This window comes from Orbicella faveolata, unplaced genomic scaffold (genome assembly GCF_042242905.1).
Source record: "Orbicella faveolata isolate gen_17 unplaced genomic scaffold, um_ofav_v1 contig_48, whole genome shotgun sequence".
NCBI classification, from domain to species: domain Eukaryota; kingdom Metazoa; phylum Cnidaria; class Anthozoa; order Scleractinia; family Merulinidae; genus Orbicella; species Orbicella faveolata.
In genome coordinates, this window is record NW_028301578.1 from 4,327,990 (window position 1) to 4,349,407 (window position 21,418).

Sequence of the window (21,418 nt, forward strand, 5' to 3'; positions counted from 1 at the left end):
GCAAGAAAATAAAATTAATAATGATAATTAATAATGACAATACCAAAAAAAAAAAAAAAAAACATTCTTCAGTTCATTCACCAAAAAAGAGTTCAGTATTCACCACTAGATAATCACAGATGTGGTGTGACATTGGAAATAATCAAGAGAATAAGTTATTACGAAGTTTATATCCTTGTCGATTGTAATTTCAGATTCGTACGGACTTCTATATTACAGAACTGTTTCCTGGTTACTTTCTCTCACTAGTACTAGGTCTTTTTTAGCAGCAATAAACACCCCGCCGTGAGGGTCGTTTGGTCTCTCTCTCCTCTCTACCTGGTAGGTCACTGTAGGGAAACACTCATTGTTGCTGTGCTCGTGAGATAGCCAGGATTCAGTTCCAATAATTATATCCGGTTTTGCATCGTTAATCAGATGAAGAAATGTTTTTCTTTTAGCCGGTAGACTTTGGCAGTTGACATTCAGGATAGATATATTCTTCTTCACTGATCGGGAACTTTTCGCCGAGTTTGTTCTTGGTAAAGATGAGTCGTACAGGACACCCAGCATGTGTCTATATAAGAACATTGTTTTTTTACAGGCCGAAGCTAAATATATTCTTATTTTTCCGCCGATTTTAGGCTGAAAATATTCTTGTGAATATTCTTAGATCATAGCGTATGACACTGCTGCTTTTGAATATATTTGGTGTCACGATGGTGTTGAAGTAATTTTGGAGCCAGCCTGCAGGTATTTAAGCCTAATATAACGCACATAACTTCTTATCGAAATGTTATTAGCATCGAACATACGGCTGGTGCTGTTTTTGTCGCTTTTTGGCTAGTTTTGACGTCTAGAGAAAGGAACAATTTTATACGGTTTAGCTGAAAGCATATAATTGTACTGTATTTAGAAATTTTCATCACACAAATTTATATTCTTTCCAAAATCCCAGCCTCGGATTTATTTCTAAGATATTCTTAAAATTTCGCAAATTTTAGCCTCGATATTCTTATAAAATGTGTTCTCATACAAGAAAGAAAGAGTGTAATGCTAGTGAATACTCGCGTCTGATGACATAAAATTGTAAAAAAAAAATGTTTTGAAAATTTTGTGGCACGCCACTTCCTCAGAATTGTACCAGTCTATTGATTTGTGTGTTGGTGAGTCCATTTTGGTAGAGTAAAATAAAGGCAGTGATAAGTTCTTAATGTAAGGCACAAATTTTTAAAAGGCAGAAGTAATGTGTTTTAATTAAATTCTTTTTAATTTCTGATGTATACTCAATGGGGTGCAACTAAATTAAAGTAAAACGCTTATTGGTTAAAGGTAATGATGAATTTATCAATTAAAAGTGAACTGTTTTCCTTCCTAATGCGGTAAAGTTATTCCGAAGCAATAGTGACAATGAATATTAACAGTTTATAACAAAAGAAAAAACACGGCTTCGGACTTTATTAAATCCATTTTGAAATCACTGGCTATCCTTGCAATCTGATTGGCTCTCAATGGTGCGATTTATTCACGAATCGCACTATTTTTTGCTCTAAATCGCATCTTTTTCTCAGCCATTGAGAATGGGACAGTAAAACAAAACAACAAATCAGATTTCAATATTAGTTTAAAGTAAACAATAAAATTTCAGGAAAATGAAAGGCAAAAAGCCATTGTGTGGAGAATTTAGCAACTAGTATTGCCAAAACTCTGTTGTTGTTGTGTTTTTTTTTTTTCCAAAAAACTTGACGAATGTAATTAATTACAGTTTCTAAATGACGATTATCAGCTCCTTCAGGCTGAACACTAACTTTAATGGAAGTTTCCAACTTTCAGTGTCCATTTTGACGAATATTTTGGCGATTTTTCTTCAACATCTGGTCAAAAACCGTATGATACCGAGTCCAGTAAAACATAAACAAACGAAAACCACACAACAACAAATTCAGGGCCATCTCAAGAAGGTAGATGTTTCCAGGTTTCTGGTAGTTTCAAACGAAGCAACAAAAGAGCTCAACTCTGTCGCTGTGAATAAACATAGTCAAAATACGCCCCGCTCCACAAAACAGTGAATGAATGAACGTCTTACGAAGCTGGTGTTAGTCCCGCCATCTTGGAAATATCTTGAAACAAATGGCGCCGCAAGAACTTGACAAGGTCCTGAGTATTGAGTCCTTCGCCGAGGTCACAAAAAGAAACGGAGATGATAACGAGCTGGACTCCCTTAAAATCATGCCATTAAACGGTATGAAAGAAAAAAAAACGTACCATCCACTGGGCATCGTGCACTCGAGGGAGTTTCCCAACTCAAAAGAAATCCATCGCAGAATTACGCAGGATGCACCTTCAAATTCCTTCTCCAAAGACAATGAAAAGTCTCAGCCTCAACCACAGAAGAAAGAAAGACCTTCCATCATTGATTCAAGCGACGAGAATTGAACTTTTGTACCTGAAGCAGACTATTCTCGTTCTGACTTCAAAACCGCTTGTTTCTTTGTCATGCTCGGATGAGTTTTCGTCACATGACATCGTTTTACATACTAAATGAGACGTAAAGGCGTTTCCGGTTCCGCTTTTTTTGTTAACAAACCGGCTACTGGAACAATACACCAAAAGTCTAAAAATTAAGGCGATAAAATTGTGCGATTTCAAAATAGATCTAATAAAGTGGCAATTGAACTTCTTGTCGTGCAATTTTGGTCTGAAATCATACTTGTGAATTCAAATCGAACTCGCGCTGCGCGCTCGTTCGATTTTGAAATCACGCGTATGATTTCAGACCAAATTGCACTCCACTCAGTTCAATTACCATTATTTACCATTGCAGGTATGGAGTCAGAGTGTTTTCAATGTTCACCGCGCAAATGCAATATTCGAGATCATCTCGTGGAGGAAATCCCAATGTTGGGTGTAGTCTGATTTGTATTTCTCCTTGTTTGGTGTATTTAAGGTTGCCGGGCAAGCCGGCTGTAATTGATCACGGCAATGCCCGTCTGACGTACTTTGTGTAAAGATCCACACAATGCGGAACACGTAATCCCAAAGGAATCTAGCTGTGGCGGCGTAATGGCTTTGAACTGCGATTTAAGAACTTAATGTACTTAATTCCAAATGGTGTTTTAAACAGCGACATTGTGTACATTATATAGTAAGTGACTTTCTTGCCAGCCTTGAAGTACGAGCGTATTTTTGACCAACAGAGGCGTAATAAATATACGTATTTTTGGCACAACTGAACAAAAATGGCAAAGATATGTTAATACGAGAGCTATGTTATATTTCTGCAGGGACACGATGGACGAAAGTGAAAAAAAAAAATGCCGTATTGAAGGAGATTCTACCATGTTTAAGAATATTCGGCAAAATAATTCGCTTAACGCTTATCGGCACAGAAAAAAACAGGATGTTATAAGAGCTGCTCAAGCAGGAGGTCAGACTTTTTAATGTAAAGATAGCAAAACTAGACGACCTAATTTTCATTACTAACAATTACTAACTTTACATTACTAACTGGGCGTTCACTGAATGGATCAGAATTAAAAGTAAAGCCGTGTCCCTTCCCCCACCCCCACCCCCCCTTCCCTGTGATTCAGCCTTTCGTCAAGCTGTTCGCAGCAGTAAATTGACCTTCCTTTCAAGATTAATGCAACTCGCTGCTGTATGTATGATGTGGTAGTAATGGTTAGAAAAAAAAAATAGCAATAGTAAGAATAAGAATTGAGTGAAATTAAAATACTCAGGTTGGTGCAGATGCAATACATACACTAATTCGGTAATTTAATACATGATTGATAACATATCGAGTAAAGACAAAATCTTTTCGACGAACGCAAACTAAATACATTTAAGGTACCTACTCATCGACTAAGGAAGAAAGAGTCAGTTTTTTTGTGTGTTTTCTTTGTTTTTGTTGTTGTTGTTGTTGTTGTTGTTGTTTTTGTTGTTGTTGTTTTTGTTGCTCTTCTTTCTTTCTTTATTATTTAGCCTTAAGCTAAATCCACTGAAGGGAAGCAAGGAAAATAAACATTAGAACTCATCAAAAACTTTGACAGACCATTTTAATTTGATCGTAGACACCTAAAATAACACTCTGATTAAGATAAAGTGGTTGCCACACGCTGCTGTTTTCACCATGAAAAAGTGTAATAGAGCGTTAAGATAAATATTATTTTCTGTTTTCGGCTTCTTTCCTTTAATTTAATATTCATATCCCTCCCTTTGTATCGCGTGCAACTGTGAAATGCGAGGGCTCAAGACCTGTGATAGCTTGCAGTGTTGTTCAAGGCGAGGGAGTATACCGAAGTTGTTGCATTATTTTATAACGCTGTTACAAATTTAGAAATAAATGACGATAATGTTTCAGCTCTAGCAACAATAACATTTAGGAGCTTTGTTAGCCTCATGTTTAAAAGCTTTTAATTAATTTGGTTCACCACACTACCCATTTGTCTCTCTAGATATTTCCATTTTTGTTGTGTTATGATTTTTTGTGGATTTCTTTTCTTCAGGAAGTGTTCACTCCAGTACAGCCTCTCGGGTATATTTTTGTGCGACGAGAGCTGTCTTAGAAACTGTGTCTAAAGTTGCACTTAATCCTAAAAAGTTTTAGAGAATTAGTTTGTATTCTTAACCTTTGCCGTACGTGATTCTTTTATTTGGGGTTTTAAAGGTGTGGTACAGGAGTATAATAAAACAGAACTATTGTGCCACCGATACAAAGATCACCGTGACTCGTGGTCCACTATATGAGAAAATCGCTCTCTCGATGTTATTCGCCTTGAAGACTATATTTATTACTGATTGTGAAAGAAAAGTGAAAAACGTACCTTAATTCTCCTTTTCAACGAAGACAAATTGATATGGAAGTGGCGCTAACAAGAGTGGTGATGTTAGCAACTCACTGCCATTCTTACAGTCATTTCGGCGGAGGCGTCATATTTGTTTGCGCTAATCTTGTCTACCACAAATTGCATTTTGTCTTCAAGGAAATGTTGTTTTTCGTCGAGGACACAGCAAGATTTTTGAATATCGTGCGTTTAGATGTTTTCCTGCTATTTAAACCCTTCAAGTTTTGCTTAGAAACATTGATATTAAAGCCAGTCCTTCATGCTACATGATTCTCCATGTTAGTTCGACTCTTCATGTCAGTATTTAATGACATGTCACCAAAGTCGCCTATCAGTCATAATGATAAGCGTGAGCTTTTCAGTAAATCAGCGAAAATATACTTAGGAAATAAATGGTTTGACATAGGTCTTATCTGTTCTCCAATAATCTCTTCCTTAATTGAATATTTAAATAATTTATTTTAGGGAAAACCTTAACAAACGAGGAAGTTAAACGGGCTTACATTAAATTCAACTCACGCAATCATATAATTACAAGAACTGTATGAAACAAGTGCCATTTCTTTTCTGGTTCACGCGGTGGTGGATTTTATTTCATCCGTAGCCATTTTGATGCCAGTTTTTTCTTTGTCGAGCCAACCGATATCAGGACACTCGACGTTTATCAAAAGCACGAAAAATGTCAAAAAAAGAAAGATTGGTTAGAGAACAGCTTCGGTTCGCTTTTGCGCCATTGTTTCTAATATGGAGCAATTGAAATGCCTAAATCAACTGTTGCCGCTACTTCTTTAGTCCCCAATGAACTCGCATAACGACAACAAATTTGATTTTAACACTTTTTAATAACCAAAGACACGTCCAAGTTTTACAAAATCAGTTCCAAGTGAGTCCGTCCGGGTGGTTACAAAGTTTTGCAAGCTACTTCATGTCATTGACACGAAACGTCACGATCAAAATAAAACAAAAATAAAATACTGTTCTTCGGCGGTAACATCCTCCCCCCGTGTTCGCCCGATTTAGTTGGTCGAACACTCTTCAAGGACGGCAAGTTTTGTCACAGGGCGTCTCATTACTCCAAACTTCGTTTTCACGTCTGCTGATCTTACAATACTGTCAAGTCCAGGAAAGACTTTTACGATCCTGCCAAGGGGCCAGAAACCTCTTGAAATTGCCCGATCAACCACTAACACCAAATCTCCGACCTTGACATTTACAGTAGCTTGAGTCCATTTCTTTCGAGTAATCAAACCAGGTAGGTACTCTCTTAACCAACGACTCCAAATATGATTTGCCACCACTTGTGCTTGTCGCCAACGTTTGCGACTTGACAACTCCTTGTCGTCAACGATACCGGGCGGTAAGTTGAGAGATCCTCTTCCAATGAGGAAATGATTCGGTGTCAGAGCTTCAAGGTCATCCACATCCGAGCTGACTTCAGTAAGCGGACGACTGTTCACAACCCATTCCACTTCAGCAAAGGCGGTAAGCAACACCTCATCAGTAAGAACCTGTTTCTGTAGAACAACATTAAGGGCTTTCTTGCATGATCGTACGAGGCGCTCCCATACACCTCCCATATGAGGTGCGGCAGGCGGATTAAATACCCACTGAATTCCCTCTTGGCTCAACTCACTGCCGATCTTATGCTGATTCCAGCCATCGATGCATTCACGTAACTCACGGTCTCCTCCTACAAAGTTTGTTCCATTGTCGGAGTAAATCACAGTTGGTTTACCTCTTCGAGCCATAAACCGCCTAAGGCACATGATGAAGGAATCGGTTGACAAGTCAAATGCAACCTCCAAATGAACTGCTCTAGTCACCAAGCAAGTAAAGAGACAACCATATCTCTTCTCCTCTTTTCTAAGATGCTTCACTTTAAGAGGACCAAAGAAATCCACGCCAACTTTCGAGAATGGTGGTGCAACACTTAAGCGATCATATGGTAGACTTGCCATCAAGGGTGCTTCTGGTTTCGCTTTTCGCCTTCTGCAGTAAGAACACTGATGAAGAATTTTTCGCACTGTAGCACGACAGCGTAAGATCCAATACTGTTGTCTCAACTCATTTCGTACTTGGTCCACTCCTTCATGTTTCAATTTCTCGTGACAATTCATGATGATGAGACGGGTCAACTCATGATCTGCTGCTAGTACCACAGGGTGACGACTGTAAAATGGAATATCGGCTCTCTCAATTCGACCACCTGCACGAATGATTCCATGCCCATCAAGGAATGGTGAGAGAGATACCAATTTGCTCTTGCTTGAAACATGCTGTTTCGACTTGAGAACTGCAACTTCTTGAGGAAAGGATTCTGCTTGGGCAACGCAGATCCAAAACTTTCGAGCTTGCTCCATCTCTTCAACCAACAAAGAACCAATGTGACGTTCAGATTTGGGGTGCTTACAGTTATATATAAACCGTTTCAGGTAAGCAGTTACTCTGAGAAGCTTTGTTAGAGATGAGTATTTCGCTGGAGATAAGAAATCGTTCTTTGAACCTTTCACCACACCAGTCCAAGTAATGGCCATTTCTTGGGCTTGTGGGTCATCATCGGACGGCTTGGGAATTTCAAGCTTTGCATTTCCCTTTGGCCATCTCTCTTCAGGTAAGTGTAAGAAGGCAGGGCCATTTACCCAACGACTCCCAGAAGTAATAGAGCTCACTGGAAGTCCCCTGCTGCCATCATCTGCAGGATTTATCTGTCCAGGACAGTGGTTCCATTGGTTGGGTTCGGTGTTGTCCAGGATCTCTCCAATTCTATTAGCAATAAAGGCGGGGTGGCGCTTAGACACTCCACGAATCCACTGAAACACAGTACTGCTGTCTGTCCAATAATAGGTGGAATCAATGATGCAATCATGTTCCTTAATCACTACAGCAGCCAATCTTGCACCCAAAACAGCAGCCTGCAGTTCAAGCCTTGGGATGCTCAAGGGTCTCTTCGGGGCTACCCGAGTCTTCGCTGTAACAAATGCACATCGCACTGCTCCACTGACATAGCAGAATCTGAAATAAGCCACTGCGCAAAATGCTTGTTCACTGGCATCTCCAAAGATGTGAAGGTCAATAACAGACGGGTTGTCTGGTATGTGACGATAGAAACGGGGAATGTGAAACTGTGCAATTCCATCCAGCTCTTCCTGCCATTTGGACCACTCCGTTAGAAACTCTGGTGGCAGTGCATCATCCCATCCAATACCTAACTGCCACACACGCTGGAGGAAGATTTTTGCTCTGACCAGAAATGGAGCTAGAAATCCAATCGGATCAAAGAGGGATGCTATCAAGCTCAGAATCTTCCGACGCGTGTCCGCAATGTCTCTCTTCACCACTTCATAGACAAAACAATCTGAGCTGGTATCCCAAACGACACCAAGAGCACGTTCCATAGGCATTACGATGCTTTCCTCCACAACCTTGATAGAGGGCGCTCTTTCCGATCCTGGTATTCGCTCGATCACTTCTGTCTCATTAGAGATCCACTTGGTCAAGTGAAAAGCTGCTTTGTTTAGCATTTCAACAAGTTCTTGTTGTAGCTCCAGAGCTTGATCACTTGATTTAACAGACTTGAAAAGGTCATCCATGTAAAAGTTTCGCTTTACGGCAAAGGCAGCATTCGGAAACTGCTTCTCATTATCTTCTGCACTTCTCAACAGAGCATAGTTAGCACAGGTTGGCGCACATTTGGCTCCAAATATGTGACGCACATACTGGTAGACTTCTGTCAATGATTCAGGAGATTGACGCCACAGAAATCGAAGGGAAGCTTGATCTTCTTCTGGGACAGCAACTTGGTTAAACATCGCTTCAATGTCTCCTGAAAGCGCAACCTTTTCTTCTCGAAATCTCATGAAAATTCCAACAAGGTTGTTCAGCAAATCTGGGCCACTAAGAAGTTGGCTGTTTAATGATGAGCCTTGAAACTTTGCAGTGGCATCACATACTCGACGAACCTTCTCAGGTTTCTTGGGGTTCAGAACAGGGTGGTGAGGAAGGTACCATTTGCGCATGGCTGGTGCAGTTGCTTCCTCCTTAGTAAGCTTTTTGATGTATCCCTTTTCCATATCCATGTTAATAGTTTTCCTGTATCTTTCTGCCAACTCGGGATTACGATTAAGCTTCTTCTCCAGAAAATTCAGACGTTGAGCAGCTGCAGCAAAATTGTCAGGAAGTTTGACTTTGTCATCACGCCAAATCAAAGGAACCTCATAACGACCATCCACCTTACGTGTACTTTCATTCAAGAATTTCATGACTCTTTCATCTTCAACTGAGCGCTGGGTATCATTGTCATAACGACAACCAAAGTTCTCTGTTCGCCACCAAGTTTTTACGGTGTCATTGAGTTCCTCATCCGGAGTCGCCACATGAACTTTACAAACAGATTCACATTCTTGAGTATGGCCAAGTAAGCGACCAGTAACAGTCCATCCAATCCTAGTGCGAACACCAACAGGGGAACCCTTTGGACCATGTCGAGTTTCCAGGGGAACAATAAGTTCCGGGACATCACTACCAAGGAGCAAAGTGACTTGAGTCCCAGCGACTTCAGTCAGCTCCAAGTCTGATAGGTGTGGCCATCTTTCTTGTAGCTCATCAAGTTTCACTTTCTTCTCTGGCACATTCAGGTGATCAACTACAAGAACTCCATTTACATCAAATTGGGTACCAAAGTCATTCAATCGGCTGACTTGTACATTAACACGCTTTGTCATAAGCTCAGATGTTTTCTGAATTCCATTTAAGACCACACTTTCCAAAGGACCATCCAAACCAAGTCTTCCAGCAACATCTACTAACAGCAAGCTGCAAGTGCTTCCTGTGTCCAGCATAGCATATGTGTTGAAATATCCCTTTGGACCATAGAGGGTTACTGGTACTACTTGTAACAGAACAGAGGTGTGACTGCTTCTGTGAGATGTGTTAGAATGTTCAGTAGACGAACCAACTTCGGCTTGTGCTACTGGGTTAATAGCAGACACTGCATCACTGCTTTCCACCGAAACATTTCTCAAGTTGTGCAACAGAGCATTGTGTGATCGCGTACACCCATTTACACCACATTGTTTTTGATTTGAACAATTGCTAAGCCAATGTCGAGGACTGAGGCAACAAAAGCACAACTTATGTTTCTGTACTTCATTTAGGCGTTCTTCCACACTTAGAGCCTTAAACTTGGGACAAGAAGATAACTTGTGTTCCTGCCCATCACCCATAATGCAAGAGGACTTTGTTGGCCTGGGGCGAGGTGAAATGTTACTTGAGAAAGTGTTCTGTTTTTCAGTCATTCCATTTGATCCACCAGACCGAGGTTTCTTATGAGGTTGGAATGGAAACTTACTTGACATTTTTGGGTAACAACAATCATCATAAATATCTGCCTGACCTTTTAACCACACACTGAAGTCATCAAGACTAGGTCGTTCCAGTTTGGTAGCTTTGGTGTTGTCCTTCCATTTGATTTTGAGCTCCTGGGACAGTTTGTCAACGGCAAGGGAAACATTAGCTTCCGCTTTCAGATCACTTTCATATCCAAACTTCTTAAATGTCCACACAGTAGTTGACACAACATCTGACAGATTTCTCACTTCTTGAGGTTTGTCATTTTGTAATCGAGCTGTTTTTTTTCAGTTTGTCAAGTGTGACTTTCACAACAAGGGAAGGTTTGCCAAATCTGGATTCCAGTTCTTTCAGTGCTTCATAGTAGGAATCTCCACTGTATCCATATCCTTCAATTGCAGACTTAGCTTTACCAATAACAGAGTTCTGAAGATGCTGCATTTTGCCATTAAGGGACAGATTAGCATCATGAACAATTGATTTAAACATTGAGGACCAATCAGACCAGTGTAAAGGGTCACCATCAAACTTACTTAGGCGTAACTTTGGAAGAGAGTCACGAGTAGAATGACCACAAATGGTTGTTTTTCGGTTGTCCGTACTAGTTAAAGCTGGATGCTGTACTCCACTTTGTAAATCTCCAATCCACGAGTGATACAAAGGCAATGTTTCATTAGGTTTTTTCGTGCCCTGAGGTGCAATAAATGAAACAGCTGACTTTGGCTGTTGTAACAAAGGTGAAGGTGTAACAACTTTTGTAGGGTTGTCAGGTGGCAATGCAGTTCCATGATTTGCTCCAGTTCCTTGCAACAAACCAGGGAGTAGTGGAGGAATTATTGTTAACGGTTCATCAAGATTAGATGATGGAACAAATTTCAATGAATCATCCTCAAAATCAAGCAATCGATTAGACAAAGCTTCCGGATCATTAACTTCATTTTGTACCTTTTGCAACACTGCTGCTTCTGCTGCGAGGCGTGCAGCCTCGTCCTTGGCTTCCTGAGTCTTTCTTCTTTCTTCAGCCATGAATTTTAGCCTTTGAGCTTCATCTTGGACAAGTTCAAGTTTCCTTTTAACCTCCAATTGTTTTTCGAACTCCTCTCTTCTTCGCTGTTCCTCCAAGGCAAGTTGTTTTGCTTTAATTTCTGCTGAAGTAATTTTGGCGCGAATTTCGGCCGCTTGGGAGACATTTCTTGTCGAAGAAGTTTTCCATGATTTCACCGAGCTTAATCCGCTAGAACTTTCCTCTGCCCGCTCGTCAAGATGTGCGTTGGCCTGAAGTTTAGCGTCTTCGACTCTATCGAGTTGTTCTTCATACCAATCTATTGCGGCTTCGTGCTCGTTCTCTGGGATCACTGAGACGAGTTCATCATTGAGGCCTTTCGCTTCGTTAAGATATTCCTGCAAGTTGTTGACATATCCACGTATAATCGCTTTTCGACCATACTGTTCGATGGTGGACTCTAATTTCTTCAACGTGTTCGTGATCCTTCTTTTGACGGCTGCCCGTTTGTTTTTTAAAGTAACAATGTTAGTACTCACAGTACGAGCTGAATCCAAATGGCCAAGATGGCGACCGCCATCAGTCGCTTCGGTCGATTCCATACCAAATTCCAAAATCTTCGCCACACCAAATTCCAAATTCTTCGATTCGCTCGTTCTAATCCGGCTCGAAGGACCAGAAAATGTTGCCGCTACTTCTTTAGTCCCCAATGAACTCGCATAACGACAACAAATTTGATTTTAACACTTTTTAATAACCAAAGACACGTCCAAGTTTTACAAAATCAGTTCCACGTGAGTCCGTCCGGGTGGTTACAAAGTTTTGCAAGCTACTTCATGTCATTGACACGAAACGTCACGATCAAAATAAAACAAAAATAAAATACTGTTCTTCGGCGGTAGCATCAACTAAAAAAATGACACGCAGAATTAAGAGAGCTGCTTTTGCCACAGGAAGTGTTATCCTAGCTAAGTGCTACAGTTCGTAACTTGCCATTTTATCTTTCTTAAAGTTGCTATACAGAAAAGGTATCAAGATGTTAGACAGAAATGAGTGAATTGCTTTTACCGCACGAAATGCTATGCTACCTAACTACTCCAGTTTGCCATATCTTCTTTTTGATCTTGCTTAAAAGTGTTATCGGAGAAACTACTAACTACTGTACTTAGTTTTCTTGTAAAAACTGGTCACAGACAATGTTAAGAATTGGCAATTGACAACAACCTAGGCAGAAGAAAGAACTGGCCATAATTTTTTTTTCCACAAGAGACTGACTTTAAAGAGAAATTTGCTTCAGACTTGTCATGTACTGATATCAAATTGCACTGTCGCTCAAATGGCTCTACATGAGAAAATGCAGAGAAAAAATGACTTAATTCGCAGAGCTTCTTGTAGCTAGACTTCCTCTGGTTCCGAAATTAAGCGCGTAAATTCAGCTGAGGCTAATAACAAAGCTACTGAAAATTAGAAAAAGGAAAAGATAGCGATCACAGCATAACAAAATAAAGTTCTCGTACCTCCAATCAGCTTGTTCGAGACGATTGAACAGGCATCAAGCCGATGCTTCAGGAAAATCTAGCTCCAAGTGTGGTGTACGTTGATAAAAGCGATAAATGATGTTACAAAGACCTGATTATTTTAATTAAAACTTCATTTCCTACAATAAAGCTTGACTCTCTGAAACGCCAACTTGATTTTTTTAACCACAAACTGCATTCAATAAAATGCAAATTTGATTGTTAGAAGCGTAAACCTTAGACGCATACTTAATTCTTTGAAATACAAAGTTCTTTCAAATGCATGGGAAGAACAGCTGTTCTGGTGACTCCTTGACGGGCAAACTTGATTCTTTGCTGAAACACAAACTTGTTTCTGTTAAACCCATGGGAAAAACAGTTGTGAGCAACCTTAAAAAAGCAACTTTTTACTACTTTGGCTGTTCGTTTGATGTTAAATGCATAGTGAAATGTCTCAAGAGGCGTCAACGTCTAAACAGAGATGCTAGCCATCAGCCAGTTGTCAATTCGTAATGCAACTAACCTAAGCAATACCACAATGGCACACATTAGCATTCTTAGTATTATTTTCCATAAGGATTCTGTTTTACTCATTTTTGAAGTTTCTTGCTCCTTTTAAGTCTTTTAAGGTTTCTTGCTTTCTCATGGACATTTGTGGTCAAATACTTGAAAATCGTATCAACTACGAGTTCCCTTCGCAAACAAAATGCAATATTTGCTAATTAGCCATGCTCTAAACGATCAAGGGACTGGGTACGAAAATTTACAATCGACACATCTCCCTCTAAACCATAGAACGCTCTCATCAATCACAGCTTCTGTATGTGCACCAAAAATACAGACATTTGGTTAACTTACTAACGCTTGCCTGTTCTTTTAAATCACAGGCTCAGTTTTTCAAATTAATCAATTTTCAATATTCATACCCAGTCCCTTGCCCGTTTAGAACATTTCTAATTAACAAATTACATTAAGGAATCGACGAGGGGTAGCCAAATGGAGCCACAGACTGCATTGACAATGTTAGGACGAAATTTATCATCAATAAAAAAAAGAGAACAGACCGGTGCATTACAAGAGTTCTTTCTTACTTTATAATTACAGAAGTTAGCTTCAAATTATTCAGCTTGCACACACTGTACAGACCTTGAAATGAATTTTGTTTGTCACCACGCAGAAACTAAAAATATGATATTTGCCGTTTTACGACTCATAATCGAGTAACTGATAGTCCGTGTTTTCACGATGCGATTTCTCTCGCGTTATTAACACTGTACTAAAGGTTTTTTGTTGATCGACTCACTAAAGCGACTTTAACTTCATAGCTGAATTTACGATTATCCAATCTACTGATATTTCTTTAAAAGTCTGATTTATGATGCAAGCGAATGCATACATTTGAAATATTGAAGGGAGTTGCAGACGAACCTCGCATGCATCTCTGTCCTTTTTCATTGCCGTGTTTGTGCGCTTGGTTTTTATTCGGTAAACTACAAAAACAATTTCTGCAAAGGCTAAGATTGGTTTTTAAAATTAGAAGCTAGAGGGGGAGAAAATAAATTACTTTTTGTCAGTCCAAGATACGTCACAGACGAGAATTACCACTGTTTTCACTGCTACACGCTCTTCGAAATCAAAACACTCGTTGCAATAGACAAGGAAATCCATCAGCGGTATCTGTAATGTGTTCGAAACTAAGCAGCTTCATATTCACGACGAGAAATGTTGGCCATTGCGAACTCTTTTGTACCTTTGAATGAGAACAGCGAATTTTTTATTGTTGTTTCAGCCCAATCTGGAGTTGTTAGGCACCTTAAGATACCAGGACGGGACCATTCTCGTCCCCAGTGCCACTGGTCTTAAAATGTCGTTGACGAGTAGTTCTGGACGCACCGAAAAATTCGAATTTTTTCATTGGCTGACAAAAAATGAATGCGCAGCAGAAATGAAATGAAAATTCCGGCCAGGATGGCGGCACCTTCGCTCAGTTGACACAGGCGCGCTTTACGAAAAAAAAAAAAAAAACGCAAAACAAATGGTGATCATTCCCGATCGTAAAAATTTACACGTAACCAAAGAAGTACATCGCCTGCAGCGATGTCAATCTCGATCGTAATCATCGTCCTTTGTTGTAGCAGCCGAGACGGTGGGAAGAAACGTTTAAAACTCTGAGAGTCAACCAGCTAATACAACAATTACTTTGTCGCTGACCATACCCCAAGAAATCATAAAATTAAGTTCGAATCGCCAGTGGGTTTCAAGAAACGTTTGTATTTCTTTATGAAAAGCTCAACAGAAAACTTAGAGCCTGTTGAAAAGACGAAGAAATATCACTCTTGCTAAGCAAATGTGGCACTGGAAATTGGAAGGTGAGTGTGTTTTTCTCTATCTGAAAGATCAAGCAGATCAGATTCTAGCAGTCCAAAATGTATCGATATTAAATTGCCAAAAATGAGTTTGTTTCTTCCACAGATTTTTATGTATCTGTTACTACCTGTTAAGAAGCTTCTGCTGTTTTAGATATATATAATATCTGTTTTTCAGCTCCCCTCTCTTTAATTATTGAGACCTCCCCTATACTCTCCCCCCAAAAAACACGAACAAACCTTTTGTGGTCAGGCAAGAGTTTCGTTTGCTTTAGGGATAGCCCCCACCCAAATTTCTTCTTATTATTTTTTTAATAATTTACTTGTGGAAATGATTTGTAAAGGAAAATAACCATAGATAACCATAGCTGAAATTCGAGGCCCTTTCCTCTCTCCACTTTAGTTAGGAAACAACTGCAACTAGCAAAACTTTATTCCGTCACAATAACATTAATCAGTAAATAACAATAATTTATCATCCATGCAAATAACTGTGAACAAATATAGAGACAATTATTTATATAACTGATGAACGAATCATCAGACAAGTGGGTTTTCAAATGTAATGTGGAATCTCTACTAAAATCAAATCAAACGTTATAGGTGTACAGAGTTACATTGATATCCCCATAAGAAAAATATCGTAATCTTTTTGTTAGCATTTGAAAGATTATTTAATTTTCACACCATAATAACGCTACATAAATTCTTCGAAGGATGGTGTACTTCCAGAAAATATCCATTCCTCTCTCACGAAAGGGATTTGTTCTAAGACCACCCCCCCCCCCCACCCCTCTGGAAATTCCAATGAAGCTTCACACATTTCTTTAAGTTTTTTTGGTCTTACAGAACTCCCACTCCCCAGGAAATTCTACTCCCTTCTGTGGAGGGGGGGGGGGGATTATGGATATTTTCTGGACCTACACATGACCATATATGGATAATTTAAATACGAATATTGCTCTTGTAGTTCATTAAATAATACTGAAAACAAGGGGATGGAGATAGAACCATCATTTGTTATTAGTAAAGCTATGTGGTTGATGTTCTGATCAACCACAAGAAGTAGAAAGTATACATGCAAGATGTGTTGTTGTACATGGTTGTATAATAGGCTGAAGAGCCTTATTACCATGAAGTAACACGAATTGTAAAAGAGCAATGACATTGCATTATTTCCCATTTATTTTGTTCATCCAGTTTCCTAAAAAAATCTTCCATAATGTACATTGCGGCACACCAATATGAACCACTCTCTTCACATCAGGCACCTCTACATGTACACCAATGCTATATACTAATTTTATAGTTACATCAGCTTATATTTTTTGGTAATACCATGTACTGACTAAAACTCTAAAATATTTATATAGAAACAATACAAGAAAATTACGGCATGAGTAATAAAAACGTTAAGGCGATAGAAGCGATTTAATATACATACATACATAGATATATATATATATATATATATATATATATATATATATATATATAGCTCGCTAGTTTGAGAACTCTGGTAATGGCTTAGATACTACCACATGTGTAGTATTTGGGGCGGCTTTTTAAGCTTAGCCTCCATCCTAGTCTTCAGCACTGCACTGATGAGGCCCAGAAGGCCGAAACAGTACTGTCTGCAGTTAGTTATATATATATATATATATATTATATATATATATATATATATATATATATATATATATATATATATATATATACACACATTTTATTGAAATGTACTGCTACCTCACAAGTGGTTTTGTTTGTGAGCATAGCAGACTTGTGGTTACGAAACCTAACCCGAAAATCGGTGGTAGTTGATCCTATGTACTGTAAACGACATTTCTTGCAGGAAACTAAATAGATCACGTTTTTAGAATCACAAGAAAGCCTTGAATGAATGGTGTATTTTCTGCCCGTTTTAAAACTTAGAAATGATTTAGATTCAACAAAGAAATTTCGACAGAGATCGCATCTATTTCTTTCACATTTAAAGCAGCCATTGTTTGGCTGAATTGTTTGTCCCTCGTCGGCGGTTTTAAAACGAGATGGTGGTAATAATTCTTTCAGGTTTTTTGTTCTACGAAAAGATGGTATGATAGAGCCTTGAGGGAAAAGTTCTTTCAATTTGGGGTTGGATTGCAAAATCAACAAATGCTTTCTAATTATGCTACTCACATTAGGCAAATTAGGATTAAATGTGAGCAAAAATGGAAATAATTCCTTCGATTGTTTTACATTTCAATAAAATTCCACACTCCTTGGATGATTTTGAATTCCAATGCATTGATCAGGTGCAGGCCCCTAATGACTCAGGCGAGATCGATAGGTTTTTAATTACGAAAGAGGCTTATTGGAGTGCTGAACTGTTCTCTTTGGCTCCCCATGGCTTAAATAAAAGAAAAGAATTTCACTCCAAAAACAGAATTTGTTATAATTAACTTTCTCTTGTGTAAATCTGCGTTCGCGCCATAAGGCAGTTCAAAGGCCCTTCCTTGGATTTTGTCAGCTTTTTGGGTGTTAGGTATGCTCAAAGGCCCTGCCTGGGATCTTATTACAGCTTGTTGTTTAAGGGCCCCTCCAGGGATTTTGTTGTTTGTCAACCCTTTAATGCTCCAAAGGCCTCGATTTGGGATTTTGTTATTTACCCTGTCCAGCGTAAACGTAGGTTTCTTTCTTTTCAACTGCTTATCTTTGCAAACTATTTTTCCTGTTATATTTACCGCATTGCAAGAGTCCGTTTTATCTATTTTAACTCTTTTAGTTTTTAGGTTGAATTTAACCTAGTTCTGTAATTATCACGCTCTATAATGTAATTTATGCACAGTATTGTATTCTTTTCGTTTGGTCTATTAATTATCACCCTGTATGACGCAATTTATAGTACAGCATTGTATTTCTCGTTTTGCATTTTCTTCCTGTATTGTATTAATCACGATGTATTAATAGCACAATATTGTATTTTTCATTCCGTTACGTAATCTCCCACACTGTAACCGTATTTAAACTTAGTTTTCGTCCTTTTTCTCTTGTAACTGATGAAGGTCTAAGACCGAAACGTTTTTCTATTAAATTTTTAACTTTTTAACTTTTTTTACCGTCAGAAGTTGTCCGTCCTTGCTTTATCAAACGTTTTTAAATTCATTTTTGCGGTGAGGCTTGGACTGTGAATCTTCATTGATCCTCCTGACGCAGTGGCATTCTTTGTTGGCTTCAGGCATTTTATAACCGTTTTATATATATCTATCTATCTATCTATCTATCTATCTATCTATCTATCTGACCGGATTCGGAAAAACATAGCCATAGAATTTGAATTGTCACTGATAATCTTGCTACAATTCTGTCCCAGAGCTAGCTTTCCACGAGGCTTATCGTAGCTCAAATAGCAGCAAATAACTCTCCTGTATGCCTTTGAAACCTGGAAGACTAAATTCACCGTCTTTTCGTTGAATCAAGAATTCTACAATTTAATTAAGAGTGCTTTTAACATGAAATTGGAGTCTAAATCAACACGAATGTTCAGATATCAAAAGCGCGGCGGAGAGCCAATCTATTGCTTTCTAAAGGCCTGCATCGTCCTAAATGGACTGAACAAGAGCTTCCTACATCGAGAATCGTTTGAAATTCAAACAAACTAGGCCATAGTTAGCAGTAAGCGAACACTCAACATGTTGTCGTTACGTCAATTATCGCCCGGAAACCACGCAAATAAATTTGTTTCGCGCTAGCGCATCACAGACAGTTCTGATACTTAGCTAAGCCGAGAACGCCTAAAATTGGTAAAACAAGGAAATTCTACTCACGATCAGCGCTTGAACTCATGTTCTTCTCTCTCCTCGTGGCCATGTTTTGCTCGCAAATAGCAATGTCCTGGATGTACTTCAATTTTGTCGAGCGCGGAATGGCACATCCAGATTTCAACAGATTTTTTTTCCTAAGTCTTTACTGAGCTACATCAAAGTTAAAAGCAAATGACGCCAACAGCAGCTAGAAATGTCCAGTCCATTGCACGTCTAAGCCCTAAATCGATGTGGCTAAAGATTTTTGCTGTCTAAAGCAAGCACAACATTATCGCCACAGGGCAAACGGCCTTCTGTTACGGGACTAAATGTGACCCGTACAGTTTACACATCTCCTCAGGCCCGCCTCACGTACGATAATGGACGACGCTTACTAGCAAATCGTTAGTCTTGGGCCTTCATTGGACTTAATGATGTCCTCGGGCAGACTTCCTTTAGACAGCAAATACAGAACGCTAATCGGTCGCTCCTTGTCAGAGTCACCGCGCGAACTGAATTCAGACGAGTGTAGCCTGGGCTAAACTTAACGCAAATTGAAAAGAGTTTTTTTTTTGGTGGGGGGGGGGGGGGGGGCGGCACAGAATGTCCTAAACTGCTCAGGGAATTCCCAAGTTTGACTCTAAATGCTTTAGAAAGATCGACAGAAATTAGACACGCTCGTTTTTCGACCTTTCTGGGTCATGCAGTCTTGTTCCCTTGAAATATATGTCTCGATTTATGAAAACGGTATTAAAGACTGAATCAGGTATTATTTGATTTATTTGGTTTTTTTTATTTCTTTGTTTGTTTGCTTGTTTCTTTGTTTGTTTGCTTGTTTCTTTGTTTGTTTGCTTGTTTCTTTGTTTGTTTGTTTTTCTGCTTTCGCTATGACCGCAGCTTGTAAATCGTACCTACCATGAAATGTAGAAACTCCCTCCCGCATGTTCCATTTATTTAGTTTTTTTTTTCATTATTTATCGACCAGCCCCCCCCCCACCCCCAAAAAAAAAAAAAACCTCTTTTCAATTTGCGTTAAGTTTAGCCCAGGCTACACTCGTCTGAATTCAGTCCGCGCAGTGACTCTGACAAGGAGCGACCGATTAGCGTTCTGTATTTGCTGTCTAAAGGAAGTTTGCCCGAGGACATCATTAAGTCCAATGAAGGCCCAAGACTAACGATTTGCTAGTAAGCGTCGTCCATTATCGTACGTGAGGCGGGCCTGAGGAGATGTGTAAACTGTACGGGTCACATTTAGTCCCGTAACAGAAGGCCGTTTGCCCTGTGGCGATAATGTTGTGCTTGCTTTAGACAGCAAAAATCTTTAGCCACATCGATTTAGGGCTTAGACGTGCAATGGACTGGACATTTCTAGCTGCTGTTGGCGTCATTTGCTTTTAACTTTGATGTAGCTCAGTAAAGACTTAGGAAAAAAAAATCTGTTGAAATCTGAATGTGCCATTCCGCGCTCGACAAAATTGAAGTACATCCAGGACATTGCTATTTGCGAGCAAAACATGGCCACGAGGAGAGAGAAGAACATAAGTTCAAGCGCTGATCGTGAGTAGAATTTCCTTGTTTTACCAATTTTAGACGTTCTCGGCTTAGCTAAGTATCAGAACTGTCTGTGATTCGCTAGCGCGAAAGAAATTTATTTGCGTGGTTTCCGGGCGATAATTGACGTAACGACAACATGTTGCTAACTATGGCCTAGTTTGTTTGAATTTCAAACGATTCTCGATATAGGAAGCTCTTGTTCAGTCCACTTAGGACGATGCAGGCCTTTAGAAAGCAATAGATTGGCTCTCCGCCGCGCTTTTGATATCTGTACGTTCGTGTTGATTTAGACTCCAATTTCATGTTAAAAGAGACAGGAGAGTTATTTGCTGCTATTTGAGCTACGATAAGCCTCGTGGAAAGCTAGCTCTAGGACAGAATTGTAGCAAGATTATCAGTGACAAGTCAAATTCTATGGCTATGTTTTTGCGAATCCGGTCAGATATTGAGATGAAATGTCACGTAACGGCTACTTTTTGGCTGAAATATAGAGGTAAATAACCGATTCCACTTCTTACCATGCTCTTGTTAGCGTGGCTGGCTAATTTAACCCACAGTAAAGACATAGTGAGGTCATTTAGGTGAAATCGCAGAGGTTAAGCCTGTCTGAATTAGTGCCGCGGCGAACCAAATGATCAATGTAAGCTCTAATTTAGCTTTGTTTGGCTCGTTCGACTCATTTGCAGCGACTTCAAAGGCTTGTATAGGCATGGTATGGACTCTATTAAGAGTACACGAGGTAGATAGCACTCTCGGTACGACATGGCCATATTTATGTACATTTTCTAACCGATTTTCCAAAAACATGCCCGCTATTTTGGTGCAAAGTCTTTAACACGGTTTTCATAAATTCAGACATATATTGGCACAGAATGTCCTAAACTGCTCAGGGATATCCCTAGTTTGACTCTAAATGCTTTAGAAAAATCGACAGAAATTAGACACGCTCGGTTTTCGACCTTTCTGGGTCATGCAGTCTTGTTCCCTTGAAATAATTATTTCAACGGAACAAGACTGGATGACCCAG

At 39.4% G+C, this 21,418-nt stretch overlaps 1 protein-coding gene across 1 annotated transcript; it reads right to left on the reverse strand.

The window, feature by feature from the left end:
- Positions 1-5,839: 5,839 nt before the first annotated feature.
- Positions 5,840-11,774, reverse strand: LOC149096080 (uncharacterized). Its single transcript, XM_089281481.1, has 2 exons — positions 10,482-11,774; positions 5,840-10,369 (listed from the first exon to the last, which is right to left on the reverse strand). The coding sequence occupies exons 1-2, from the start codon at positions 11,772-11,774 to the stop codon at positions 5,840-5,842; spliced, it is 5,823 nt and encodes a 1,940-aa protein (XP_089137607.1).
- Positions 11,775-21,418: the final 9,644 nt, after the last annotated feature.

Excerpts from the sequence above, each read along its gene's own strand:
- LOC149096080 (XM_089281481.1), bottom strand. The coding sequence starts at position 11,774 with ATGGAATCGACCGAAGCGACTGATGGCGGTCGCCATCTTGGCCATTTG. Across the intron at positions 10,370-10,481 it reads TTGGCAAACCTTCCCTTGTT|AAGTTTGGATATGAAAGTGA; the intron begins GTGAAAGTCACA and ends TGGACATTTAAG.